This window comes from Larus michahellis, chromosome 2, assembly GCF_964199755.1.
Source record: "Larus michahellis chromosome 2, bLarMic1.1, whole genome shotgun sequence".
NCBI lineage: Eukaryota > Metazoa > Chordata > Aves > Charadriiformes > Laridae > Larus > Larus michahellis.
The window spans coordinates 56,659,447-56,686,619 of record NC_133897.1 but is presented as its reverse complement, the minus strand read 5'-3'; the positions used below and the strand labels follow the sequence as shown (position 1 = coordinate 56,686,619).

The 27,173-nt window shown below is 41.8% G+C and overlaps 1 protein-coding gene across 2 annotated transcripts; it reads left to right on the top strand.

Moving 5' to 3' along the window:
* On the top strand, positions 1 to 20,170 carry MPLKIP (M-phase specific PLK1 interacting protein). 2 transcript variants are annotated; one of them, XR_012585570.1, is made up of 3 exons: positions 1 to 467; positions 4,964 to 9,156; positions 11,884 to 20,170. XR_012585570.1 is itself a non-coding variant. In XM_074575597.1 (2 exons), the coding sequence occupies exons 1-2, from the start codon at positions 123 to 125 to the stop codon at positions 5,165 to 5,167; spliced, it is 549 nt and encodes a 182-aa protein (XP_074431698.1). In that variant the 5' UTR covers positions 1 to 122; the 3' UTR covers positions 5,168 to 20,170. The 2 variants fall into 2 exon arrangements, 1 of the variants encoding a protein (XP_074431698.1); XM_074575597.1 differs by having other exon boundaries at positions 4,964 to 20,170.
* Positions 20,171 to 27,173: the final 7,003 nt, after the last annotated feature.

Below are 27,173 nucleotides of genomic sequence, written 5' to 3'. Positions count from 1 at the left end.
AGCGGGGGTGGGGGGGAAGAGAAAGAACACCGAGACGCGACCTCGCCCTGCCGAGGCGGCTGCTGGAGGAGGTCGTTGCGCAGGTTTTATTCCTCTCCGCCATCGCCTCACCGGCCCTGGCCATGTACCGGCAGAGCTTCCGCCCCCCAACGCCTCCTTACGCGGGCGGCGGCTTTCGGAGCCCTCCCTCCGGCGGCGGGGGCCCTATGCCCCCCTCGCCGCGGGGCTACGGGAGCCCACACTACACGCCGCCCTACGGCCACCGGCCTGGGCCATACTCGCCCCGAGGCCACAGCTTCCACGGCGGCGGCGGGCGGTTCGGGAGCCCGTCACCGGGGGGCCAGACCCCGCGCAGGCCGCAGAGCATCAGCCCCCGCTACCCGGCTCCCTACGGCGGCAAATCCCCGGCCGGAGCTGCCCCGCAGCAGCACAAGCGCTCGCCCGGGGGCTTCCAGAGGCACTACCAGGTATGGAGCAGGGCGGTGAGGGAGACAGGCCTGCGCCTCCGCACGGCGGGGCGGGCGGGGGGGAGCTGCTGCTGCTGCTAAGGGGGGCCCTCAGGGGCGGGCACAGTGAGGTCGTGTGGCAGGGCGCAGCATCCGTCCCTTCCACCGCCATTTTCAGGGAAGAGGGAGGGTTGCACCGCACCGGGCAACATCTGTCTTCTCCCCCCCACCCACCCACCCGTTAGAGAGGCTGGAGCGACCCCAGCTCTGGCAGCTGCGTGATCAGGAAAGGGAAGAAGGCCCCAGGTCTGGCCGAGGCCTGTTGTGAAGACACAAGGGCTCGCAAGAGAGTAGCTTTCTTCCTTTTCATGCTCCGGCGTGTGAAGGTAGAGAGAAAGTTAAGTACCACCCAAAATTCCACTTGTTTCCCTTATACGTACCTCCCCTTGATCAGTTTTCTTTAACACAGCGTGAAGTGCTGTGTGTTTTAACTTTGCCTGTGTTGTCTTACATGATGGAAGCTGCGCAGTCTACACACAGAGCTTCCTGGGACACAAATAGGAGGAATGCTCTACTAAAGAGAATTAAGCTGAGGCTCCTTTAAGCAGAAATGAGAGCATCTGTTGGGATCGTAGAGTATCGCTTTAAAGTCTTTGCATTGCACTGAAAGCTATAATTTATACAAAGTAGTTTTCCCAAGAGGTGTCAACAACAGGTTCTGTGAGTTACGTTTTTTTCAGGTGGTTTAGTTGGGGTATGTGACTGGTAGTGCAGTTAGGGATGGCAGTTCTTGAGATGATACAAACTTTATGTATGTAGCTGGCTTTATGCAATATCAGGGAAACCTTAAAAGTGTAACAAATGACACATGCAGTACAGATAATGATAAAAATTTCAGGTGCTCTTTACTGACACGTTAACGATTAAAGTGTAATAACGAAGCCAAATCTTAAAAGAGATTAGTAATATGTTAACGTGCCTGCACTGTGTAGTCATGTTTCCATTCAAAAATAGTCCCTTCAAAAATAGTTTTTGTTTACTTTTTTACAATGCAATCTTACAGGAATCTCATAGTTGGTGGAAGGGGGTCATTATGAAGTTTGTACACTTTCTTCAACCCAGCAGCAATGGCTCTCCCGGTGTGGAAGCCTACAGATCGCTCAGCCTCTGTACCTGTTGAAACCTGTGGGGTTTCTGCTGCAGATTCTGGAGGGATATTTTATGTCGCTGATGTCTAGACATTTCTCTTCAGGAAATCACTCTTTGGATATCCAATTAAGTGTTTTTTTAAAAGCCCGCCCTAAATTAACTGAGCAGAAGAATATGCAGGAATCCTTTTGTTTCTAGTTTTAGTCAGAACTGTTTCATGTCAGGATCTGTGGGCAGCAACAGTCTCCCAGGCTCCATCCTTGGTGTTAAGAAGCCTGACATAAAAAGGTACAAGTTTGAATCCAGTCACAGTCTGCTAGAACGTTTTCCTTTCTGCAGAACTTGTGAGTAGTTCAGGAGCAATGACCTGATGGTGATGCTCTCTAAGACTCGAAAGACATTGTATGTCTGTAGCTTTGCCTAGGACTAAAGTAATGGGTATGTGTGTACTTTCACGAGTATGCACGTGGGTTGTTTTGCCTGGGAGGGCGATAGAGGCAATCACGGAGGAAGTCTCATAAACCATGAGTCCCCATTTTCTTCGACATGGACAACCAGAATCTCAGTCCATGAGGTCATGAATAGGTTCAGGTAGAGGGATTTTTTGCGTGTTCTAAACATCACGTTTCTTCTAAGGTATGTGAATTGTTCCCTTCTCTTCTGAAGATGCTGTTGTTAAGAGACTATAGTGCTTTTGAAGTTTATGGTGCTACTGTCACCTTTGAGATGTAAACCTTAAGTTACCCTTTAAAATCTCATCGGGAAATTCAGAAGACAGTTTATATTTAGTATTCTATTAATGACATGTTATTAGTAGTCCATGCTCATTTTATGCTTGTAGATTTCCATATTTTGAAATGAACAGAAAACTTAAACATAGTAAGCTTTTTTTCCCAAAATGGCTGACTTAACCTTTATGTGGTCAATACTTCACAGAGCTTTCCATTTTTTCCAGAGATGCATCTGCTTTAAATTTTATGAAAACATTTGTTGTTTCTCTTTATTATCTCCTCTTAGTAGTGGAGATATCTCCACCACAGTGGATAATATCTCCACTTAATAGTGGCATTTCCTTTTCTACACTCAACAGGAGTTAGTGAACTAGCTAGTAGCAGTAGCTAGTTAGTGGTGATGGGTTGAAAATTATTACAGAAAGTTAAAAAATTACATCAAGTGAAGAAAGCTGGTAAAGGGAGTGGTTGTCCCCATTTTCAAGGCAGTATTACTACATTGATTAATGTGTTGATAGCACCAAAAGATAACTTTTTCTGTGGTAGAGAGATATTTGTTATCTGCAAAAAAATACTGAGAAGAGATTGACTGTTTCTTTAAGGAAAGTTCAGCAAGAAAAGGCTGTTGGCACCAGTGAGGGTAAATATAAAGGGTTTTTTTAAGGTATCTTTGGCACCAAAGAGTTTGTCTTACACTTGCACAGGTAGGGCTACTTTACTTTCCCACAGGCCTATAATATGAATAACCATGTTTTGATTTTTTTTAAACATTTATTGAAGGCCATCAATTTTGTGTTACGTAATAATAGATTTCCTAGATTTCAAACGTGCAAAAATGTCAATGTTACTGATGGCCTGCATTATATTGTAGTGAAATTTAATATTATAAGATAAATTCATCCAAAAGAGTCTTACCATTGAATTATTTTGTTCTGTCACTGGATACTGCAGATCATTATGTCAGTTCAGCTTTCTTCTGAGTGCTGCAGATTAAACATAGCATTAAATAAATTCCACACTCAAACTGTTTTACAATGTCAAAGTTCCAGGGCCTCCCTTAAACACGGTGTTTTAAAGAGGTGTTTTTCTTTTTTATTATTTTGAAGATAGAATACACAGTGTGCTACTGCTTTACTACTAAATGTGAGTGCTTAAAGACCACTAATGTCACTTTTGCTAGTGTACGTGTACCTGCTCTAGGAAACTCCTTGTCCCTTAGGATATTTTTAGCTCTATTCTGAAGTGAATCTCTGATCTTTCCCTCATGGTTTTGATACAATACTTCATAAAGTAATTCTCTACCTTTTAGCAATTTTTCTGGTTTAAGATCATCATCTTAGCTCCATAACCTAATTGTACTATGATGTATCATTAGAAACAAATACCCTGTAAATAAGACATTGATATTCCCACATTTGGTTGCGTATCCATTATCATCAAGCTTTAGGAGTTCTAGAAAAGTACTTACAGGGACCACGCATGCAGGCTCCTGCTGCAGCTTGCTTTCAGAAATATGTTCAAGACTCAGCAGTTTTCAGTGGAATCTGTTCTTCTGGCTAAGCATAGGGGCCTTCACTATGTGGCACCATTTCTCAGGTTTACCCAGAAATTGTTTCATATGATCTGTTTACATAAATTCTCCAGGGCTTATTAGTCAAATTCAACTACCACCACTGCTGGCCCAAAAAGTCAGGGCGTAGGGTAAGCAGCCCTTACTCGCTGCTTTTATGCTCTTTTACAAAGTCAGAGGCTGATAATCAGCCTCAAGGAGTCCTGTTCTTCTAATCATACAGAATGCAACAGGCATGTTTGGAGACAAACTATTGTGTATCTGTATGATAGGTTGTTTAACTTCTCTAAAGCTATATTCGATTACATTTGTTTTAACCAAAATCTCCTTTTTTAGAGAAGTGAATCTGAGGAAAAGAACAATGGATGATGCTAACAGGAGAAAATGGTTATAGCAGTTTCCTTTGTGTCACAGCTCTTTTTAAGTTGCAGATGTAGCAATTTGCAGAAGCGATTGTGGTGATTCTTGAACTTTTTAAAAATCAAATATCAAAAGCTCCATGCGAAAGGTTTTTCTTTTATGCAGTATCTGCCTAATCACTGATTACCATCCAGATTGTATATCAAATAAAGTAATCTCTTCTCAAATTTCATAGAACACTAGTTTGCTTAAAACAGGTGTTTTTTCCCAGTAAGTTATTCTGGTCATTTGTAACTATTTGCTTTATATAATGCTGTGTTCAATCTATAGGTACTTAATATTTGATTTCTGCTCTTGTAAACACTAGTAACTCTTCCTCAGCCTCTAATTCCCTATTTTGTTGTTCAGCTTTTGAGTTGATTTAGGCAGCTATTGAAAAATAGCATGAGGAGCTTTTCTGTAGTTATGTGCCACAGCAACGTAAACAAGTATTTTGGAGAAGGCATTTTGTTTTTTTTTCTTATCCTGGTAAATCATCACTCATAATTAAAAGTATAATAATGTTTTCGGAGGAAGATGCAGGTGAGGAGTAGTAATTAGTCATTAATAATCAGCTTCAAAGCTCTGCTACATTAGAAGGAAACTATTTTTTCTTAGTTTGAATTAGCCTATTAAATGTTTCTTTACCTGATGGTTTTCTTCCAAAGGGATCACCCAGGACATCTACTCCATTTGGTACAGCGCATGGCAAAGAGAAAAGAGTGTCTAATGATGTGGAAAACTATTACAGACCTTCAATGCTTGAGGACCCATGGGCTGGCCTAGAGCCAGTTTCTGTTACAGACATAAACCAACAGTACAGCAGTGAGCAAACAACATATACTGGTAAAAAAGGGAGGTATTTCAGCTAACACTTTTAAAGGCCAAATAACTCCATCTTGTCAGGAAAACTTTGGGACAAAATCTTTACACTTACACAAGATGAACAATAATCAAGACCTTAGATAATGCTTTTATTTGATCACGTCCACCCTTTTATCCTACTTTTTTTTTATTGCATTGGATATTTTTATGTATGGGAGGGAAAAGGAGTGGTAGGAAAACTTACGTTTCTGGCTACGTTGGAAGTGCCTACCAGCTTTGAAGAACAAAGTGTTCTTTAATCACCAGCGACTGACTTGTGACTGTTAAAACAGGTTTCCATATATTTACCTCTTCCATGCCAGATTGTTAGCCTTTTATTGTAAGCTCCTTTAGGAAATGGTATTTTTTTATGTTTTGACATTTTTAGAATGAAGTAACTTGGAAATAAAATAAAGTTTTGTAAATCCTTGTTTTGTAATGTATAAAGATTATTTTAGGACTTTTGTTAAGGTGTATGCATTAACACAAATAGTACTAGTGAAATTAGGTGACTTCTGTAACTGTGTTTGTATGCTGTAGTTAACCTCTGATTTTGTGCATAGTATATTTTGCTAATTGTAGTGTAACATGAAGTTGAAACGTGACTTTTAGCCATCTCAGGAAACAAATGTATTGTCTTTGGAAAGTTTTAATTTGTTGAACCAATTCTTGAGTCATAAACATAAGTATGTAATGATTTGCTTTTGTATTTTAAAAAAATCTTATTTGGAAAAAAACTAGACATTTTTGGATTATAGTAACAAGTCTGTTCAGTGTCAATTTAAGTTGAAGGAGCACATAAAACATCAAGATTAAATAAATGCAAATGTTCTTTGTGGATCCACCTGTTAGAATAGGATAGAATTGAATGAAAGTTTGTTATACAGTTGACATTAGTACACATATAGCATTTTTTTTATCTGTACAAGACTTTTCAAATTTTTTAATTATTTTTTATTTTTACCTAGAGAAGTCTTGTTTTGTGTGCATGTATACTATATTTTTATACTGAAGAGGAAAGCAATGAGGTTTTCTTAGAGCTTGTCTATATGCGGAAGATCCATTCTAAAATCTAGTAGTGAATATTGTAATCTAGAATAAATGAGTAATAGTTCCAGCTGCAGGCATGCTCTTAACATGCCACGTTAAGCATGCAGTAGATATGTAAATTTTTGTTTTGTTTGGTTGTTGATCTTGGCTTTTAAGCAGTAGGTAGAGGGTGAAAACTTAGTTAAAAATAAATAAAAGCATTAGTTCAGTTTTCCAAACATATGTTTCCTTTTAAGCTTCTTATATACTGCACAGAAAACATATTTTTGTAGTCCTGAAGCATGGTTAGGTAGAAAAGCACAGGGAATCACATTAGACTGTTCTTAGTAATTTGTCTTTCGCTGAGGTAGAATAGTCCTGTATACTTCTTTATCTGTTTCAGCATAAACTCTCTTGGCTTAATACTGCCTTCAGGAACAACTTCAAGCTGGAAGAGGGGTTAACACATTGAAATGTGCTAGCTGAGTAACTTGCACTTTTATGACCATAATCCAGTCACTTGTGTCTTCCCCCAATTGACCTTATTGTTTTGGTAGTGTATCCAAAAAGGCTGCTTGGAGAACTGAGAACATAACGCCCGCTTGATATCAAGAATGGTTAAGTCTTCATCCCAGAATCAAAACTGTGCTTGAATGGCAGCTATCAGTATTGTTATCTGTGACGCGTACCAGCAAAACTGAGATGACTTGACGAGCTGTAGATAGTCTTTAGAATTTATGGATCAATTAATCAATGTCTTTGTGAAAAGTGAAGTATAAAGTATCCCCCCCCCCCTTTTTTTTTTTTTAACCTTGTCAGGTGCTATAAAGCTCACAAAAAACCCACTGCAGTCTACTTTTTGCAATGTTTGGTGAGCTTGAGGAAAGAGATATGATGTTATTTAAGAGATGAAAGTTACGAAGCATTCCCAGCTAGACATGAGAAGAAACAGGGTTTGGAAGGGACAAAGGAAAGGAATAGGATTTAAGAGGTGGGACTGTTCATACAGTAGCCCATATCAGCCGCCCTTGCAGATTGCGGAGATGCATTTTCCCACTTTGGCTTTGCAGTTGACCCAGGGATGAAAGGCAGCCTCCTCTGGTAATAACTGTAAACTCCTGGAACTGAGTGTCAGACATCAACAAAGGTAAAGGTTTCAGAAAGAGAATAGAGGAAATAATCTTGAAGCATTGTTTAATCAATACGGGCTTTTCACAATGCTATCTGTTAAACTGCTGCTCCAGTGCACTTCGGGATATGACCCAACAATTATAAGTACATCATACTGCTAAAGACTCCAATAATTTGGTCAAGAATCAGCAAGGAATTAAAATGTAGATGTAATAAACTTACTAACCTCATCGTACTGCACCAAAAACTTAAAAATGATTCGCCTTTCTGTCTCGTAGGAGAAATTCTGCAATTAGAGTAAAATTTCAAAATGTTGTTGAATAGCTGTAAAATGCATGAACACATGTTCAGATCTATAAATATAATGTACTTAAAGCCAATTTAAGCTTTGCCTTTTTTGCTATGATATCCGGGAAACTTAAGCACTTACTTCCTCACTAGTTTTTCTCCGTTGTTCCATATGGCAAACATTCTTTTTCCCCACATGTTTCTAATGGAGATAGGATATATCACTTCCTCATTTGTTGATAAAGCCACTTCATAGTATGGCTCTGGAAATAGCATTTGGTGATTAAAAAGTATGGCACAAATACATCCTTCCTTCATGAGCCCATGAAATAAAATAGTGCCTGTGTCTTGTTAATGAAGGGATTCTTCTGTAATGAACACACTAAGAGTACGGGCATTGTTCTTTCTTCAACAGACTTCTTAGAGTTTAAGGTAAGTCATTGAGCTTCTTTTTCGGAAGTTTGGGTTGATGTACTTCTTGTCCATTCTGTTTTGTTTGTATTGTGCTTGTGCGTCAAGTCCATCTGACTTTCCGTTCAGTTGTTGTAAAGGAGTTGTGTAACTCATGACTAATTAATTCTCTTCTAGCAAAAAATTAATTTCATTTGTTGCTGTTTGCTACTGTGTTTAACAGTGAACTGCATTGCTGTTACATTTTACTAATACCATAGTAAGATAACTTAAATCTGCTGAGTGTGAGTCTGTGTAATACGGCAACACGCCGGGTGGGGAGTTATCCCAAATTGTGTACTGTATGTAGGACTTCAAAGACAGTTCAGGTTTGAGTTTTCTCTGCGACTTTATAATACAGAATATTCATTCTTCTCTGGCACTTTGGACATGCTATTTTACATTGAAATTGTAAAACAAATTAGAATTTTAAAATGTCAATTACAGGAGGAATTTAAAAATTCAAGCTACTTGTCTTTAGAGTAAGGCAGTGAGATGTAGCATCTTTCTAATGTCAAAACTGGGAATAGTTTGCAGGGGAAATGCTTCTGGTCAACAGAATGGGTAATGACTTTTACAGTCAGGTTGTTTTTCTTTTCCTCTTAAAGATATCTTTATGGGCTCTTCACTTTATATAAATGTGTTAATTAGACATCTGAGGGGGAGCATATGAAACGTGTTATGTGGGAAGTGTACAAGAAGCTATTCAGCTCCTTCCTAAAGAAAAGTTTTTATAGTCTGTTTGCGTTTCAAGTTGTGCTGCGACCAAGATCCGTAAGTATCTAACATTACAGTTTGAAAATTGTGCTTTTTACCAACTGCAATAAACTGCTCTGTTTACCAATTGCTCTGAATTCAGATTCATACACGTGCTTTGTTATATGAACCAAGACTGTCTTGCAATGAATTAAACTTCTTTTTACAACATGTTCCTAAATTCCCAAGAGTAAAGACTTTATTCACCAAACCTTGGTGCTTGCCTTCCTCCCGTCTTGCTTGTACTAGAGGAGAAAAGGGAAGATGTGCCTACACTGGTGAAGAATCATGTAATGATTTTCACATCTCAGACTTTCAGAAGCTTGTGTACCAATTAACATAGGTAACGAGTTAAACTTTTTTATCATTTGAGTTGACTCAAACAACTTCTTGCACCACAAGAAAGGAAAGAAATCACCAAGTTGTGTTAACGCTTAACAGTAGTATAGTTCTGGCGTTCAGTGATTAGTTCACAATCTAATTCTTTGCCTACAGTAACTTTTTGTCAGTGTCTCACTAGGCACAAATTGAATCAGTATAATTTTCTGCCATTTTCACTGAAGTATGTGCTTTGCTGACTTACAGTTTAAGAACACTTTCTCAACTTGGACTTCTAAATTTACCTTTAAAAAACTACTAACTCTTGATTGTTAGACCTCAAGTCTAGACCTTACCTTTTAAAGCATTTTAGATCTGGCTGAAAGAGCTTTATCTCATCCTCATTGCTTCCTTGATGACAGTAGGAAATATTTGAGTACTGGGGTGGAAGCAGTTGGGTAGATATTCAGTGTCACAACAGGGTCATCAAACTACCCTTCCTCCTCTCCTAGAGGTTGCTCCTGATTTCTTGTTCCAGTGCAGTGGGGCCCAGGAGGTGTTTTGAGCTAAATAGTCCTGCATTTTGTTTCACCAGCTGTATGTGGGATGCAGCATTTTAAATCCTATCAGCGGTTTGCTTAGTGTGTATCCTGGATTTTAAATTTTACCAGCATTATAAATTCTAATTTGTCATTTTGACTCAAAAATATTGAACATTTTCTTCTTCTGCAGTAAAATCACAGGTGAATTCCACTGCGCTTTGCTCACTCCTCTGTGGCTATTGCAGATTCCTTTTCTGAGCTATAAATGTAAACATTTGTATGCAAGAAAGTAATTTCTGTGGCTAAAAAGGGGTCATAGCAGTATAATTTCAGAGTGAAATTTCTAATATTGTTGACACTATTGCTATTAAAATAAGAGCTTCTCTGTCCCCCTTTTACAGGACAAAAATAAAGCAAAAAATTAAGTAGTTGAGATGCTGAGCTGGAAACTGATCTATGCAGTGTGAGATGGACTACGTGAGTAGGGACATCATTACAATTCAGAGTAACCTGTGTTAGCCCGTTTCCATATTGCAGGTTTTTAACAAAGAGCTGAAAAAATACCATCCCACTTCCTAATAAGACAGAAAAAGGTATATCTCAAAAATTACCAAGAATATCTCAAGAATTAGTCTTACACTCTGCGACCGGTCTTGTTCTTATTTTTCTTCTGGAGAAGCACTGACTTGTTACTGGTAACTTCAAGGCTTCCTGTGACGTGAACTTCAGTCAAAGTCATCAAATCACCATTTGACCTGTTCTCTGGCAAAAGTGAAAAGACTGTTTTACACAGAATATTGGACATACTCAGTTTCACAAAACTAGGCTGTACTGTTCACTGGATGTGGAAAGCTTTTGATGCTAGATTAGCATGTATTTATTTCTTAAATTTTTTGAGTAAAGTATTCCTGCATTTTGATTCAAACTGTCAGTATTTTTTAGCAGTAAAAAAGTTGTACCTTCAAGTTTTACCAGGGAAGTAATTTTCAACTACTAAAATTAGTTCCCAAAATTGCTTATTCTGAGCATTCACTTTTTTCCAGGTAACAGCAACAGGATTGTGGAGGATGTATTACGTTTATACTTCTTTTTTCCCTACAAAAGAAAAAATAAGTTTAATTAATTTCATTCAAATGTCAGTCTTAATTCAAGTAGTGGTGGTGGTTGCATAGATTAGTTCAAAAGAGTCTGAGGCTCCTTCCTTTCTTAGAATCATGGAATGGTTTGGGTTGGAAGGGACCTTAAAGATCATGTAGTTCCAACCCCCTGCCATGGGCAGGGACACCTCCTGCTAGACCAGGCTGCTCAAAGCCCCATCCAGCCCGGCCTTGAACACTTCCAGGGATGGGGCAGCCACAGCTTCTCTGGCCAACCTGTTCCAGTGCCTCACCACCCTCACAGTAAAGCGCTTCTTCCTAATATCTAATCTGAATTTCCCCTCTTTCAGTTTAAAACCATTACCCCTTGTCCTTTCTTACTTAAAGAGCTTACATGTTCCAAACCAGCCAGCGCATGGACCCAGGTGTGCTGGGTCGGAGGTTTTGCAGTTGAGATGCTGGGATGGAAATGACGGTCTGCGCAGTGCCAGATGGCCTACACGAGTAGGGACATCATTGCAATTCAATGTCACCTGTATTAGCCCATTTCCAGATTGCAGCTAGAATGGGGCTTTAACAAGGACACAACAAGTAAGACCCCTTCCCTCCCACACACGTAAACAGACCTCAAGGGATTTTTCATTTTCTAAGCCTACAGTGAGCCACTGTGTTATTAGGGTCAAGGATACGAGAATTTAAATTTTTCTTTCATTTATTCATTAGAGATGGTGTCGTAGGAGGCAAAGAATTTGACATTGCATCAAGATGAAATTTTTAACACAATTATTTTACAATGGGCCGCACCAAAAATCTGTGTGTACTGCCCTGCTTTTATGGGCAGCAGTAATGATGCTGTATTAACATACACTTAAACCTTCTGGTATCCATATGTATTTTGCCACAATCTAATTGCTGTGTAGTCAAGATAGTTAAAAGCTGTTAGTATAGAGTCAACAAGTGTTTGCTTTGGGTTTAAGTCTTTGTAGTTTGCATGAGGAAATTCCTAAGAGTTCAAACTGCTGACCATGATGTTGATGCAACTATTAGTATAAATACTAATAAATGGAAGAGCAAAACCTCTTTCATGCTAATGCAAAGCATTCCCTTTTCAAGCATCACACCAGCTAATGCTGAAAGAAGGGAAGAGGAATCAAGCTAATTGACAACTTCTGTGGACAACTACACAGTGTAAACCACAAATAACAGAGCAAACATAAGCTTTAAAAACCACTGATTGCCAACTGGGGAGTGTTATCAACAGTAATTGGATTGTAAGTAGTAGCTGCACAGCACTTGCAAAGTCAAACCACTACCTCCTGTGGCTTAATGGAGATTTTTAAGTTAATGCAAAATAAGACTTTGAGCTGTATTCCCTTAACAGCTGTTGGGAATTAACAGTTGAGTTTGCAGAAGAGGATAAGTATCTTCACCACTTGCCTGTGAAGTCCTGCATCTGTGCATAACTCTAGCATCTTTGTGTGAGTCTCATCTCATCATTTTATTTTTTTTTTTAAGCTAAGATAAAACCTTGCATGTGAAAGTCTTGGGAATTGTCAAAAAGGTGAAAGGGAGAATTAACACCTGCAAATGATCCGAGTGGGTTGGTGACTGTAAGAAGGCACCAAGGGTCCATCCATCGATTACCTGCCATTCCGCTTTCCTAAAGCTATTTCCCTTGTCTGTAAATTTTTAATAGCCTCCTGGTTGCTATGGCAATTAAATTATACCAAAGAAAATTATTTGGTTGTTCATTTCCAGATGTTAAGAGAGCAGTATGTGCAGTGTGGACAACAGGTTGAGAAACTGCTATAGGTGTTTTCAAACGAATGAACTGCCAGATTTCGTCCCTGTTGAAACTGAAGACAGCTTACACTACCAGCAGCGTTCCTGTACTTTGAATAGCTTCTAAAATAAAGTTCCAAGTGTGTACAAACCTTGCATAAAAAAATCTTTAAATCCCTGTTTTCAGGGTATCTGTTGCATCTGGCTGCATTTTTCTGACAACATTTAATTTCCTCTCAGAATAATCGCAGGATGTTTTATACATTGACTCTCCTGTAACCCGTCATTCTCACTGCTGTAAGGTGAGGCAGAAATAGTTACCGTCTACACTTTGTGAATACACAACTGGTAATAGCCCAGTTTAATTTTGCTCTGCTATTGGCTCGCCCCAGTAAGCAGGTGACAACTCTCTTTTCATTTTTCAAATCTCTATCATTTATCTTCTTACAGCTTGAAAGTGATAGATTCTAAGGCATTCATAAGAACATCCACAAGGTTTTGTGTGCTTTATATTTCAGCCAAACAGTTTAAAAAGACTTACCAAAACCAGGTTGTTGGGGTTTCTTTACACCCTCCCCCTTGATAGAGAGAAGATAACTTATGTAGTCGTATCAAAATTTTTCCTCTCCAGTGTCTCTTCCCCGCCCGCCCCCCCCTTTTTTTTTTTCTCAGAACTGTCTGTGCACCAGCTATGCATTAAAGCTTTTCTGCTTAGGTTTTCCATGGAAATAAGCCTGCCATTCCTGCCCCTTCCATTGGAATAGGCCTTTCAGGGCTCTGCTACTAATAGTTGCCCGCTGGAGGGTTTGGTGGAATGGGTGCCACTCAATCACCCAGCACACCCAGTCCACTAAAGGTCCAGTTGGTTTACGTTGCTGGAGATGATGATGGAACTATGTCAACAAGTGAAGTGCACACAAACCCTCCCCACTCCTCTGAATGAGCCCAAGCTCGTTGAGTGGTGGATTTCATTGTCAGATGTGCAGTGAGAACTGTACAATGCCCCTACCATAGCGGCCACCCTTTTACCTCTAGATTAAGAAGTTCCCTTCTGAACATGCAGACAAGTGGTGCTCAAATCTGTGCTAAGCATTGCATAGCGATGCAATGCAGTGTCACTCTCGGAAGACAACAGAAGAGGGCGTGGGAAAACAGTGTCGTCTCAATCCCAGTTCTTCCTGGTAGCTTCCCCACACAACCATCTCTTAAATACTCGTATTTCCACTCAGCATATCCTTGTTGATAGCACACCAAGTGGGAGGGAGGGAAACTACCTCATGAAAGCATAAAGTCAGATACTCTCTCTTCAGCAGCCACAGAACATATTGCTGTTTTGCAGTCCATGAATGACAAGGAAGCAGATGTGTGTTCAGAGAGAAGTGAGTTTTACGAGCAGCAAAAACAAAAAGCCTGCGTGCATAGGGACTGTTCCTATTCAGTATACTTAATCATTTACCGTCAACTTAAAAAGATAGCTCAGCTTCAGCCCTGCCCCAGTTACTTCAGTGCTAAATTCTACTTCAGAATCTTTTAAACAGCCAGAAGATCTGCTATGGAGCAACTGTCTCAGTCTTGTAGCCTTTCCAATGAGCAGAAGGAAAAAAGCCAAGTTCTGGTGTCATTCTAACTGTATTGATGTATCAGTGAAAAACAGCAGAAACACGTCTCATCAAAGTATACGCCTTTAGCAGCAAGTAGTCTGTTGCTATGTAAGCATCTCAAAACAAATAATCCAGTTCCTGGTGGTACTTACAGGCCTGGGGAGGATCATCAGTACAGCAGACTTCCACCTCCAGCATCTCCTTGCAAGGAGACTCTCTAGTGAAAGGGTCTGCACCTTCAAAAGCACATCGCTTCCCTTGAAGTTCAGCATGAGCCTCTTTCAGTTGTTCGCAGTATCACAAAGCATCAGCACAGAACGTGGGCAGGAGTCCAGAATGTGCTACCAGTCTCCCCATAAGTGACACAAAGGAGTAGAATGCTCAAGGAAGATTTTAAGACCTGCCTTTATTTCTTTATTCTGTTTCTTCACAGGCTCCACAACATTCTTTGTGGCCAGGTCTTCACTTTGCTCTGGACTCCCTTTCCACCAACTATCCCATATTCTTTCTTTGGCTGACACTCCATTTGAACCAGATATTTCTCTCCTACAACACTTCCACTCTTCTGTGCTATCCATAAGTTACCTTCTTCAGAGCTATCATCTGTATCACTAGATGATTTTTCCACCCTGAACCGACTACCACCATTCCCCTAGTTCTCCTGACAAAGCAGATATGGCAAGTGCTTTAAAAACAAACAAGTTAGAGCTTGGATAGTTTAAAATGTGTTTCAAACCGAACTTGCTGATGTCGGAAACAAGAAAGCTAACTCAAGCGAGCTCTTCCAGCAATGAGTCTCAGGACAGAAGCTGTCAGTAACCTCCCTAGGAGTAATAATACTGCTGTTGCAACAGCAATTGCAAAGTGATGTGCAAAGGTACCTCCGTCCGTAACCTGTCTGCATCTTTCTTCTTTTTTCTTCCTGCAGATTCTTTTCAGACTCCTGCTTCGTTATCTTTGTCCTGTTGTTGGGGTTTTTTTTATTATAATTATTTTATTATTTCTTTTTACTAATTCCAAACTTTAAGCATCTTTCAAAAAGAAAAACAGTTTTTTAAAGTTCCGAGCAAAATCTGTACATATTGAATCCCAAAGAGCGGTTCAGTGATGCTAGTTTGTTTACGGGTATGGAATACAGACCTTTTCAGTAAAATGTGGAGTCCGTAAACTAAAGCAGCATGTGAAATACATTTTTTCCTAATAAACTATACATAGATTTTGTCAAATCCCAAATCTCAGTATCAGTCAGTGCTAGAAAGAAGTATTTATCCTGATACCCTGCAGAATGTTAGGTCTAAATCTCACTTGGTGACTCCCTCGTCAAACCAATCACTTCGTTTAAAGCAGAGCCTAGATATCCAATATGTAAAGTCAGTTGAAGTTGATACCAAGCCTAACCACTGTCACTGAAAAAGCTGCTTTCTATCTAGGCTGGCTTCATCTAACATTAGCTTCCCTCAGCGGATTACATTTTACATTTTTATATTGCATTAGAGAGTCGTGTATCGAATTTCTGTTTAAGGGAGGTGATCAAATAACATCTGAACATTCTCTGCCACAATTAAATACAGCCATTAAAACCACATCAGGACATTTTTTCTAGGCCTGGGGTGTTTATCTGTTTTCTGAAGATGTTCTAGTAAGTTTTAAAGTAATGGTTTACTTTAAAATCATTAAAATTATATACTAAAATCCTACTGATTAATATTCCTCTGCTTATGTTCTCATTAACCCCCTCATGTTCAGCATCACACTGGAAGGTAGCAGTCTTTTTCACTGTCACTTCATTCCAGCTTTTTGTGTCTTATAATTGAGACCAACTTCATTGATCTTTATGTGCGATCTTACATTTCACTGTGTTAAAATATGAAGGTACGTGTTCCATGTTCCTCTCTTAGTGCAATGGTTAAAATAGCACCTGAAATAAAAACTCCTTGAATACCCCAAACACAGACATCGTAACGCTCTGCACGCTAACCCTCCTAAATTTTAGTCAGTAGTTACCACATCTTTGGTGCCTTCCTTACAGCATTTGCATTTGTTGTCTCAGAAGCAGAGAGAGTTAAAACAATTCACAGCTTTTTCTTGAAATTTCCCTCTCCACAACGAGGCAGAGCCTGGCCAGGACTGTCCCGGAGTCATGTAAACACAGACATCTGCTTGCTGTCACTTTGTCCCCGCTTTGAAATTCCTAAGAATAAAAAACATCCCGCAGCGGGGTCAGACCAGTCATCCTCCAGTCCAGTACTCATCTCCTCCCTGGTGGCCAAGGCGGATGCCACTGAAGGAGAACATCTCCCAGGCCGCTTCCTGCTGGCCCTTCATGCTGCCCAGCACCACCATCCCAAGGTGAGGGACGCTGGGGCACATACATCTGTCTAGTCTGTCTTAATACTCTTTCGTGGACCTATTGACTACGAGTTTGTATAATCCTTTTTTGAAGCTCATGATACAACTCGTTCTTTCTGAATACAGTACTAAACCCAATTTAGTTCTCTTATAAAAACATTACCAAAGTTGTCCAAATTTTAATAGCCAGATCATCTAAGCGTGTACAGGAAATTACGAAGCACAATAAACATTTAGGGTATGAAGACCATTCAACTAGAGCTACTACCTGGAAAATAAAAATCACACTGATTTCAAGAGAGAGTGTGGTATTTCGGTGAAAATCTACAATTATCTGTTGTATTTCTGTTCAGGGGTGAAAATAACACCTTTTTCTCAGATTTAGAAATCAGGGCTTATCTCGAATTATTTTGCCTCCCTGTTGCTCCAGGAAGGCCAGTGTGAAAGATCTGAGCAAATAGGAGAACAATAATGCACAGTTCTAGAAATAGCTTTAATCCCTACATGCCTCTAAACAGAAATTCACCTGACAAATGTGAACGTTACTTTTAATATAAAGTTAAACCAACACCATTGATTACATTTAATTAAGCATCCCACCAGCCTTTAGAGAGGATAACGCTATTATTCCATCGTTTCACAAACGGGAGAATAAAAGAATAGCAAGAGAAGGTGTCTTGGTTAAGCCTCAGTACCACTAAACGATAGAAGAGAGCCCAGTATTTCCTGCCTCCCCCATTCCATTCCCTAAAGGTGATTAGTCAGTAGAATTTTCAGAGCAACTTTCAAATGCATCACCTTCCTGGGAGGAGGGATGCCAGCAGAAAGGCAGCCGCGCTTTCCAGCACATACTGTCGGGAAACGGTAGCTGTTTGATGCTGTGAGCATCTTCCTCTGTGCTACAGCTACTCGTTAAAGGTTCCAGATTCTGATACAAGTCTGCAAAACCACTTTCACTTTCCTGAGCAACGTTCAAATTTGCTCTGAAGAATACAGATAGACTGAGAAACATTGCTTTTAACACAAGAAATCCACTTCTTATGTTTTCAGCGTGCAAGGACTTGGAACAAATGAGAATCTCTATGATTTCTTCAATAATGCATACATTTGTGTGGTTCACAGCTCTCGAGGAAAGCTGCATTTCAAGTCTTCTGCGGCCAAAATAAGTATGCCGAATTATACATAATTTTTTTTTTTTTTTTTAACGGAAGGTAGTTTTATTCAAAAGGGAAACTCTGTCACTGGAGAATTAAATGGAAATCCCTGCTGAAGCTAACAGGGGTTTGGATTTCATCCTTTATCTGACCTAAAATGTGCACTGACAGCAGGAACAGTTTCAAACTAAGGTAACAGTCTGAGTTTTCATGCACAGCACTACAGCGGGGCAGGTCACAGTCCCCTAAGAAATAGAGAGGGATGCTTTTACTATTGAATTTCACCGCGTATGGAAATGATCTATGCTATAATCAAAAGCGTAGCCCCTTCCAGTGGAAGATTCTCAAGCAATTATCACAGAGTAAACCAGTCTTTAGCTCTATTAGCCATTCATTTAATGATTTTTAATGACTGGTATCTTCATAACCAATAGACGCCCAATCTGGCAAAGCACCTGCGCCCTCGTCTCCTGGAGACAAATGGGGTTCGGCTTCGCAGATTAACAAACCAGAAAGCCATACGCCACGGTATTCTAAAGTGTATTGTAATAAACTTTCTGGGTTTCAAAACAGAAAAGTAATCCATAAATTCACTTCCAGAGTTGAGGCTTGAGGTCTTCAGGTTTTTTAAGATGGGGATATTTTTTTGGACAGGAGCTTTAAGTGGCGTAATCTCTTTCTAGCGCATAAAACTGTCACCGTAATACTCACAAGTCATTTCATGGGTCTTATTTTTAAAAATAAGCTACAGAAAAATCAAGCCTAAAAAAGTTAATGCATCACTATTAGTGTTCAAGCTGTGGAAGTGCTGAATTTACTATTCCAACAATACACGAGGTATTGCATGATGTAGATGCTGTTTCACAAAACACGGGGTGTGTAATACAAGTGTTACAAACCTGATTTCTTGCTTTTTCTGGCTAACAAACAGAGTGTTTAATGTCAACTCGAGCAGCTTTTTCATTCCCGCTTACGAACTAGTTTTAGACCTGCTCTGAAGAGCAGCAGGAGCTGCCAGCTTCCACTTCCCAAAAAATCCTACCGATAAGAAATCTAATCCACTCTGTTGGGTCTGTTTCTGCGCTTGTGAATGTAGTAATGCTGCTGCTGTTGTGTTCTCTTCTCCCGCCCCGTGAAAACCCTCCAACGGAGTTACACAACTTGCCGAAGCGTCGTGCACCCAAACGGCGCTCTGTTGGAAGAGGCCGAGCCAGTGTCCTGTTAGACACAGCAAAGCACGCGCTTGTGTGTTGTTCCTGTTGATTTTGTCTCGTCAAATCGTTGTCTCTGCATTGTGTAGAAAGTTGGCGAGTTATCCTCTTTTCCTACATGGGAAGCTGTTTGGAATATCAATCGCACTTCAAACACAAATAGCAATGGATTCCCTCAAATTGAGTGTCAGTGAAGCATCTGCGTTTGATGCTCTTACGGATCTGTGTATGAAATCCTGACCTTCTCCTGTTACCTGCAGCCTCCTTGACAGGAGAAGGTTTTATAGATTTTTATTTTTAATTAGCCAATATAACTGATCCCTGTCGTTCTCATTACATTTTTCTTCCCAATTCTACAGAGGCAATCAATGACCTCACCTAATATTTAAGCTACCAACTTTCTTATTTGTTGTGGACTGCAGCAACTACATTTTATTCTGTCAGATGCTGGTTACACTCCTTCTGCTCTTGCCACCACGAACACGTCATACAGATGAGATATGTAGACAGAAACATATTTTCACCAAGACAGGAGGATGACCGTTGAGGTAGTCATACCAGTTTCACCAAAAGATTTCAGTGAGAATTACGTTTTCTTTAAAATGTTGACATTTTTCTCAAACGTTTTTTTCATTCATCACTTCAAAGAGAGTAACAGATGCTTTTAAACAAATGTCGCTTCAAAAAAGTAGTTGAATTATTTATTTACTTACCAGCCTACGAACTACATACTGTGGTGAAGTATGGCCTCTTTTTTATTTTTACATAACAATTTAATGCATATGAATCCATATTTAAATGAATTCTATGAAATTGTGATTTCATGTAAATTGCATACCTGTGTGCCCGTGCTCTGAGCATACTATAATAAGAGATACAGTTAAAATTAATTTCCCGTCACAGACTTCATATTAGCATATCCTTTCTGCATTTCACACTTATCCTTTCTGCAAAGCCAAGAGCACCTTCTTTTCAGCACACTGTATCTAGCCATATATCTGCGTTTTAAATAAACCCCAAAAGCACTGGATTTCAGCCGCAGAGTCATGCTTTGCTTTGCTGCTTCCCGTAACACAGAGCATAACGGAATGGGTTTTAGAATCCAAAAGCTCCGTAACACCGAAACCTTAATGTAGGAGCTGAGAAATGAGGAAGAGGAGTCAAGAGGCTGCAAGGTAGCAACAAACGACAGGCTTCATTTGTTCAAGAAAGCGTGCAGAAGGTTTCCCTGGATGTCAGTAAAGAATTTGCATTCTTAAAATTAAGACTTCAATGTTGTACTTAAAGCAATAAAAAAACAAAACCCCACAACCAAAAAACCCCCAAAAGACAACCTCATACCAAACTGGAGCCTCCCAGGAGATGAGTTGAAAGAGAAGGCCATCTCCAGTTTATCTGATGCTAGAAGCCGAAATAGGGTTGAATTTCTGATAGAACAGGTCTGCAAAAATCTGTGGGATTCGGGGTTTTTCTTTGGCATTGTTCCCAAAAGGCGATATTGTAATTGCAAGTACAGTTTGCAAATAAAAAATTATGACTACTACCTGCATGTCTTCTTTCACTCTCTTGCATAATCGTATGTGCTCGCTTGGAAGTCTCAGAGCAGGGCCTGCAATCCATAACGAGAAGCAGTCTGGGGAGAAAAACGTACATAGCTTCTAATAAAGTCTGCCAGGTTTACAGTAATACTTTCCTGATGTGGACTCACCAGACCATCTGCAGATAAGTTTTTAATTATTATTTACTACCCTGCTTCTCATATACATCATTAATAGCTTTCTGTTCATTTCCCACATCTTCTGTAGTTCTTGGTCTATTCCTCCCCCCCCCCAATGAATGATTTTCAGAAAAAAAAAAAAAGTATTAAAATCAATGGTCACAATTAATCTTTGTTCTGCAGTAGCAGGTTGAAAAGCAGGAAGGTGCCGGTGCGGTCAGATAGACCACTGCCTCGTCTGGAGGGCAAGGACTCCGGCCTGGAGATGACACGAGGTTTCAAGAGGAGTATTTGTGGGGTGGGGAAGGTCACAGGGCTGCACACGGGTAACTTTGGCTGCTGGTTTTGCGCAGTGCACACAGCATCCTTTATTTCCCAGTACGGGGATGTGTTTTCATTTTAAACTCTAGCACAGGAAGGCAGGGGAAGGCCCTCTCCTCTTCTCTGACTTCCACACATTTTTTGCCCTTGAGTCAGCTGCAAAGCAGAAGTCCTCTTCTCTCAGTCATATATTGCTTTGCAGGGGTGTAGATCAAAAAGTTGTTAAGTGAAGGAAGAAGTTCAGGATTTTTGTAATGATCTTTAGCACTTACCAACATTTTTGAGAAACTCAGGCAATGGTTTTATTATGATGTATCCTGAAGGATAGGGTACAACTATTTATTCATATTTTATGGACAAGCAGGAAAGCACAAAGAGGCTAAGCAACTTGTCCAGGACAGCACAAGAAACAACTTCATCTAACCTAAGCCTTGCTGCTCCATCATAGAATCATAGCATGGTTTAGGTTGGACGGGACCTTAAAGATCATCTAGTTCCAACCCCCTGACACGGGCAGGGACACCTCCCCTAGCCCAGGCTGCTCAAAGCCTTAAACACTTCCAAGGATGGGGCATCCACAACTTCTCTGGCCAACCTGGTCCAGTGTCTCACCACCCTCACAGTAAAGAATTTCTAACTAACGTCTAGTCTAAATCTACCCCCTTTTGGTTTAAAACCATTACCCCTTGTCCTATCACTACACTTTACCCTGATAAAGAGTCCCTCCCTGTAGGCCCCCTTCAGGTACTGGAAGGCTGCTATAAGGTCTCCCTGGAGCCTTCTCTTCTCCAGGCTGACCAACCCCAACTCTCTCAGCCTGTCTGAATAGGAAAGGTGTTCCAGCCCCCTGATCATCTTCGTGGCCCTCTGCTGGACCCATTCCAACAGGTCCATGTTGGGGCTCCAAAGCTGAACACAGCACTCCAGGTGGGGTCTCACCAGAGAGGAACAGAGGAGCAGAATCATCTCCCTCAACCTGCTGGCCACGCTTCTTTTGATGCGGCCCAGGATGTGGTTGGCTTTCTGGGCTGCAAGTGTGCATTGCTGGCTCATGTTGAGCTTCTCATCCACCAACACACCCAAGTTCTTCTCCTCAGGGCTGCTCTCAACCCATTCTCCACCCAACCTGTCCTTGTGCTTGGGATTGCCCTGAGCCACGTGAAGAACTTTGCAGTTGGCCTTGTTGAACTTCATGAAGTTCACATGGGCCCACCTCTCAAACCTGTCCAGGTCCCTCTGGGTGGCAGCCCTTTCCTCCAACATGTCGACCGCTCCGCACAGCTTGGTGTCATCGGCAAACTAGTTGAGGGTGCACTCAATCCCTACATCCATGTCGCCAACAAAGATGTTAAGCAGCACCGGTCCCAGTTTTGTCCCCTGAGGAACACCACTCTATCTTGTATTTTGGAAACAATCAACATCCTTTGGCCTGGTGGAAGGAACTGGGGTAAAAGCATCCAAACCCCATTTTTCCAGAAGGAATAATAAAAGCAACACACAAAATGTAGCATCAGTAATGCTGGCTTTAAAGATGCTATACAACAATATTTACGTTTTTTACACTATAATCTAAACATAATTCATGAGAATAGCAATATCATTGGAAAAGCATTTTGGGAGCTTCCTCCGGTTTTTCAGTGCAGAAGACCTCCAGTTTAACCTTGTCTTGGAGCTTACAATTTAGAGACAAATATTGGTGCAGCATTACAGAACTTGGACCATCTGTGTGCTAATCTTTGTTCTCACTGCTGTAACCCAGGCAAAACAACCACGACACCCATATTCAGCTCCTTACTTCACTGTAGACATCTGGTGTGACCTCAGACAAAGCCCCCCTTTCTCCCAGAGTCTCATATGAAAAATAATAGCATTTCTCCAAAACTCCTCCCCTGCCAGGTAATGTGAAAAGAAGGGTCGTGGTGTGTTCACCAGCTGTGCCGACGAGAGGCAGGTATCCCTTTCTTACAAAGGGGGTGAAGAACGATACCCTCCCGTGGATCCTGCAGGGTTACACACTCCGGATGACCAGCAAGTGGCTGAAAACGACCTCACCGTTGAACCAGTGACACTGTTTCAATTATTCCAGGAGGCAAAAGATGCTTCTGACTGGGAACGAGTGGACGCATGCCCAGGGCTTCCATCCAAACGCTCCAGATGCTATGACTCCACGAAGGAACCTGGGATCAAACCCAACCTCTTTGCAAGGCAGCTGGACACCACAGTGCCACCATGCCTCTGAGCACTTCCAACCCCCTGCCGCAGCAGAGCCCTGCGTCCTTGCCATCCTCTGCCCTTCCAACCTCCTCCTCCTCCTCCTCGGAGCGCAAACCACCACCATGAACCCCTGTGAGCCGGAAGGGCAGGGAGGAGGCAGCAGCCGCAGCGTGGTCCTGCTGAGAGCAGGGCTGCCACACGCAGCTGCAGGATCAAACCGGGGGAGATGAGCCAAACCACTGCGCTCTGGCTGGTTTTGTCATTTTATGGTTGGGTGTCCCTCTCCCCCAAAATACCTGCTAGAAAAAATTAACAGCATGTATGTGGCCCATAATGTGCAGTGCTAGGTCACAGCCTGCAGCAGGCACCGCCTGGAGAGAGGGAGTTACCGGGGATGGCAGGGAGCAGAGGGGGATTCTGTACCCTCTCGGCTTGCCCTTCCCATAGCGTGGCAGGAGCAGCACTGATAACGGAAACGTGAAGACAATGTTTCGTTGCCCAGGGGAACCCCGTTTCCAGTTTGTGTCAAATTCTCATCTACTGATTTTCTTGCATCGAAATACAAGATTTATTCTCCCTACGAGGAGAGACTTTTCAAGTAGGTTAGGGCTCAGTTTAGCAAGAAAGGTGAAAAAAAAAAAAAATAATGAGCGGTGGTTGTTGGATGAAGTCTCAGACGTGGTGCTTTGTCTGTGTAGAGGCTGTAGTGGGTCACAGTGAAAAATGTGTAGAAAAAATGCTGGTAAATTATTCCGGCCTTTTTCAGGTAAAAGCATGGGGGATCTTTGGCTTCACAAGCGTGGGAAGAAGATGCTTCCTTTGCATTTTACCATAAAGGCACTGAGCTTTCCAGTGTTAAGTACAACTTATATTCCCCAGCTAGAAATAAAAGTGGATCCCACCAGCACGCACGTTGCCCAGCAAAGCCATGTTCAGCTGTACCGGTGAGGTTGTTTCCTTCTTCCAGTCTCGCTCCATGAGATCTTTGTCAGGGAATGGATCAAAGGAGAGAGCTCGCGTACAGCTCTACAACCTGTTGTATATGCTTTCTCCCCCGTATCCTGGTACATCAAAGAATTTGAAACAATAGCTAGGAAAAAAATGCCTGGAGTATTTCTGGAGTATCAACACAGCTACTCACGTATCTCAGAGAAACAGAAGGGAATTAGTCTTGGATGAGCCGCTGTAGTGAGGCAGGAGACCTTATCACAGGGCTGGGCCATTCCGGTGATTCAAATTGTGGCGATTTATTGAAACTGATGGCATTTTTTTGGCTGAGGCTTTATTGTTCTTCATATAGAGCAGCAGCCCAGGAGACGGCCGTGTCGGTGAAGTCTGCAGCACGTGAAGTCACGTCTCCTCCTTAAACAAAAAAAATAAGACCTGTGTAAGAGGCATTTTCCTGCCACTAGTCTTTGAGGTTGGAAGTTATAACATGAGCTACTGGAGTTCAGCTTTGAGAGAAGAGCTGAGGGAAACATCCCATCCCAGCCCCTGAAGGTTCTCCCACATCTTGCCCACGCGAGAGAGAGCTAGTGAGGAAAGCAGACAGGGTGCGCCATGGAGTCCAGGAAAAACACTCAGCGCTTCAGCAGACATGGGGAAGTCTCATGGTGGTTTCTAACATCCAAAAACTCCCTGAAGGATAACACCAATAAGGAAAAAAAAAAAAAAAAATCCCAACCCAACAGCAAATCCAGGTCCTGCTTTGAAACCCCTCCTGTAGATGCTTTTTTGCAATTGGTGAGGATGGAGGAAAAGGAAAGTAAAAGCACCCTTGCTGGACACATAAGCGATGATCTCTCCCTGAAGTCAGGCTTCTCTCCAATTCCCTGTAGAGCCTGTTCCTTGCTCATGGTGACTCCGACACCGACCAATGAGGAAAACCAGCACTGGCTTTTGTGGCACCGATGCTGAGAAGCCCCGCGGCCGTGCAACGCTGCTCTCCCTCAAGCAGACATCAGTACTTCCCTACCGCTGCCACCTGGGCAAAACCCAAATCCTCAGAAAACATTTGAAAGGCAGGAGAAACAGTGTTTTTTCCCTCCACGTCAGAACCTGCTAACAGATTTTACGCATTTGTAAAACAGGTCTGAAAAGAACGTGCAGGAGGAAAGACAAAAGGCACCTTTCTGCGCTAGACCTGCACGTTAAACACTGGCTTCCAGCTACATCCTCTAGCAACTATTACCGTACCCTAGCGTGTAGGAGGCACACATCTGCACATACTAACTGCAGAAGCCAATTAACCCCCCCGAGTTACCTTGAGGGCAGGACAAAGCTGTCAGATCTGCTTGCGAGTACCAGAAGCTCCCAGGCTGGTTTCCGTAAAGCTTACGCTCAAGTATTCCCTTTTCTACCCAGTTATGTCTCTTCTACACCATATTTTTCTAATACTGAAAAAAACCCCAATCTTCACAAAGCCTCTTTGCAAGAAGTCCTATTAAAGGCACATTCATCGCGTTAGGAGAACTTGCCGTATCAATAGTCCATCCAAAATACCCACAGAGGAATTGCTGGAGCGGAATCGAAGCCATGCGGTGAAAAGCCATCCGAGTATCGCCTGTTGGAAAGGGCTGCTGTACCCAAAGGAAAAGAAAACACTACCGTAGGCTCAGACTCAGGGTTTCTCCTGAGTTAAATCACATTGATTGCGAGTTTTCTCCCTGGGCAATAAAAGAGAGCCCCAAATTAGCAGCCGTAATGAGCAAGCGGCTTTAAAAGCAAAACCCTCAAGCTCCATGGAAGCGAATGCAGTTGACTGGGAAAAGAAACAGTTCCCCTCATTTGCCAAACGAAGATCTCTTGCCCCTTGTTTGTTGTCGCTGCCAAGAGCTCTGACTTGGGTTTTTTTCCATGTGACGGGGGAGTTTGGTGGCTGTAATCCCCTTCATCCGCATGGCCTGTCAGAGCTTACAGGCATTCCTTAAAAATAGAAGCAATCTAATCCCGGTTCAGCTAATTTAACAGAAGTTTCTGCAAAATCGCATGGTTCTTTCAAAGCTAGCAGGCAATAATTCACGGCTGTGACATGAGGCGGCTCGCTTCCTCTCTTGCCACCGATTTCACGGGCACAGTCCTTGCTCTGTGTCGATACAGGCTGTTGTTCTGTAGTTATTCGTGTCTCTCCTCTTTCACTGGATGCTCTTTTGTCTGCAGCTGAGGATATCGATTCACACGCAGATCCCACTGGAGTTATTACTGCTACCTTTTTGCACAGCGTGGCGACTGCCTGGCACTAACAGCCGAACGAACGGGACGCAGCACTGTTCTCAAACCATTGCAGGTTCATATTCTAACATAAACCAGAGCCAACTTCGTCACATTACCAGTCACAATAGCAGCTTTCATGAGAAAAACAGAGTAAACGACGAGAAATTCTTTCACACGACTGTCTGATCTGCTATCTGCAAGTCAACATCCTACATAGTACAGCCCAAATTGGTCACCAGAAGGAAAATCCAGGCTTTAAAAGTAGCTGCAGCCAAAATATTGTCTCCAAAGCAAGAAGACGCTTTGGCCTCAGCTATGCATTTTGCCAGCCCAATGTCAACAGACGCCTGTGAAACTGCTGCTGGCCCCCATGACTTCCTATTGCCGCTTCACTGCCCCTCTTCTGACTTTATCGATGACAATCCATTGAAGTGACATCAGCAGATGGAGTTTACGTACTGAAGATATAGCAAGTGGCTTATTTTTGGATGGAAGTATAGCATTTATTGAAAGATGCAAACGCTTTCATCGGCTTAGCCGATACAGTAGGAAAAAAGCAGAGAAGCCTCAGGCGTTCAAAGTGCAGCTGCAGAAGCCACGCTGGATTTACAGGGCTTCACCAGCAGCGCACGCACGTAGCCAGACACTGAAAATACCTGGCCCTTTGGGTTTGATTCCCCATTCCTCCTGACGCACACCCCACCCTCTTTACAGAGACAGCGGTGGGGAATATTAATTGCACCTCTGCTTGGACAGCAGGAAGAGAAAACGTCGCATTACACATAGCCCACTGTCCGGAAAAGCTCGGGCAACAGGTGATGGGAACAGCAGCATCTTCTCA

Bases quoted from the DNA above. Each gene is read 5' to 3' on its own strand.
- MPLKIP (XM_074575597.1), top strand. From the start codon at position 123: ATGTACCGGCAGAGCTTCCGCCCCCCAACGCCTCCTTACGCGGGCGGC. The intron at 468-4,963 runs GTATGGAGCAGG...TTTCTTCCAAAG, and splicing joins GCTTCCAGAGGCACTACCAG to GGATCACCCAGGACATCTAC.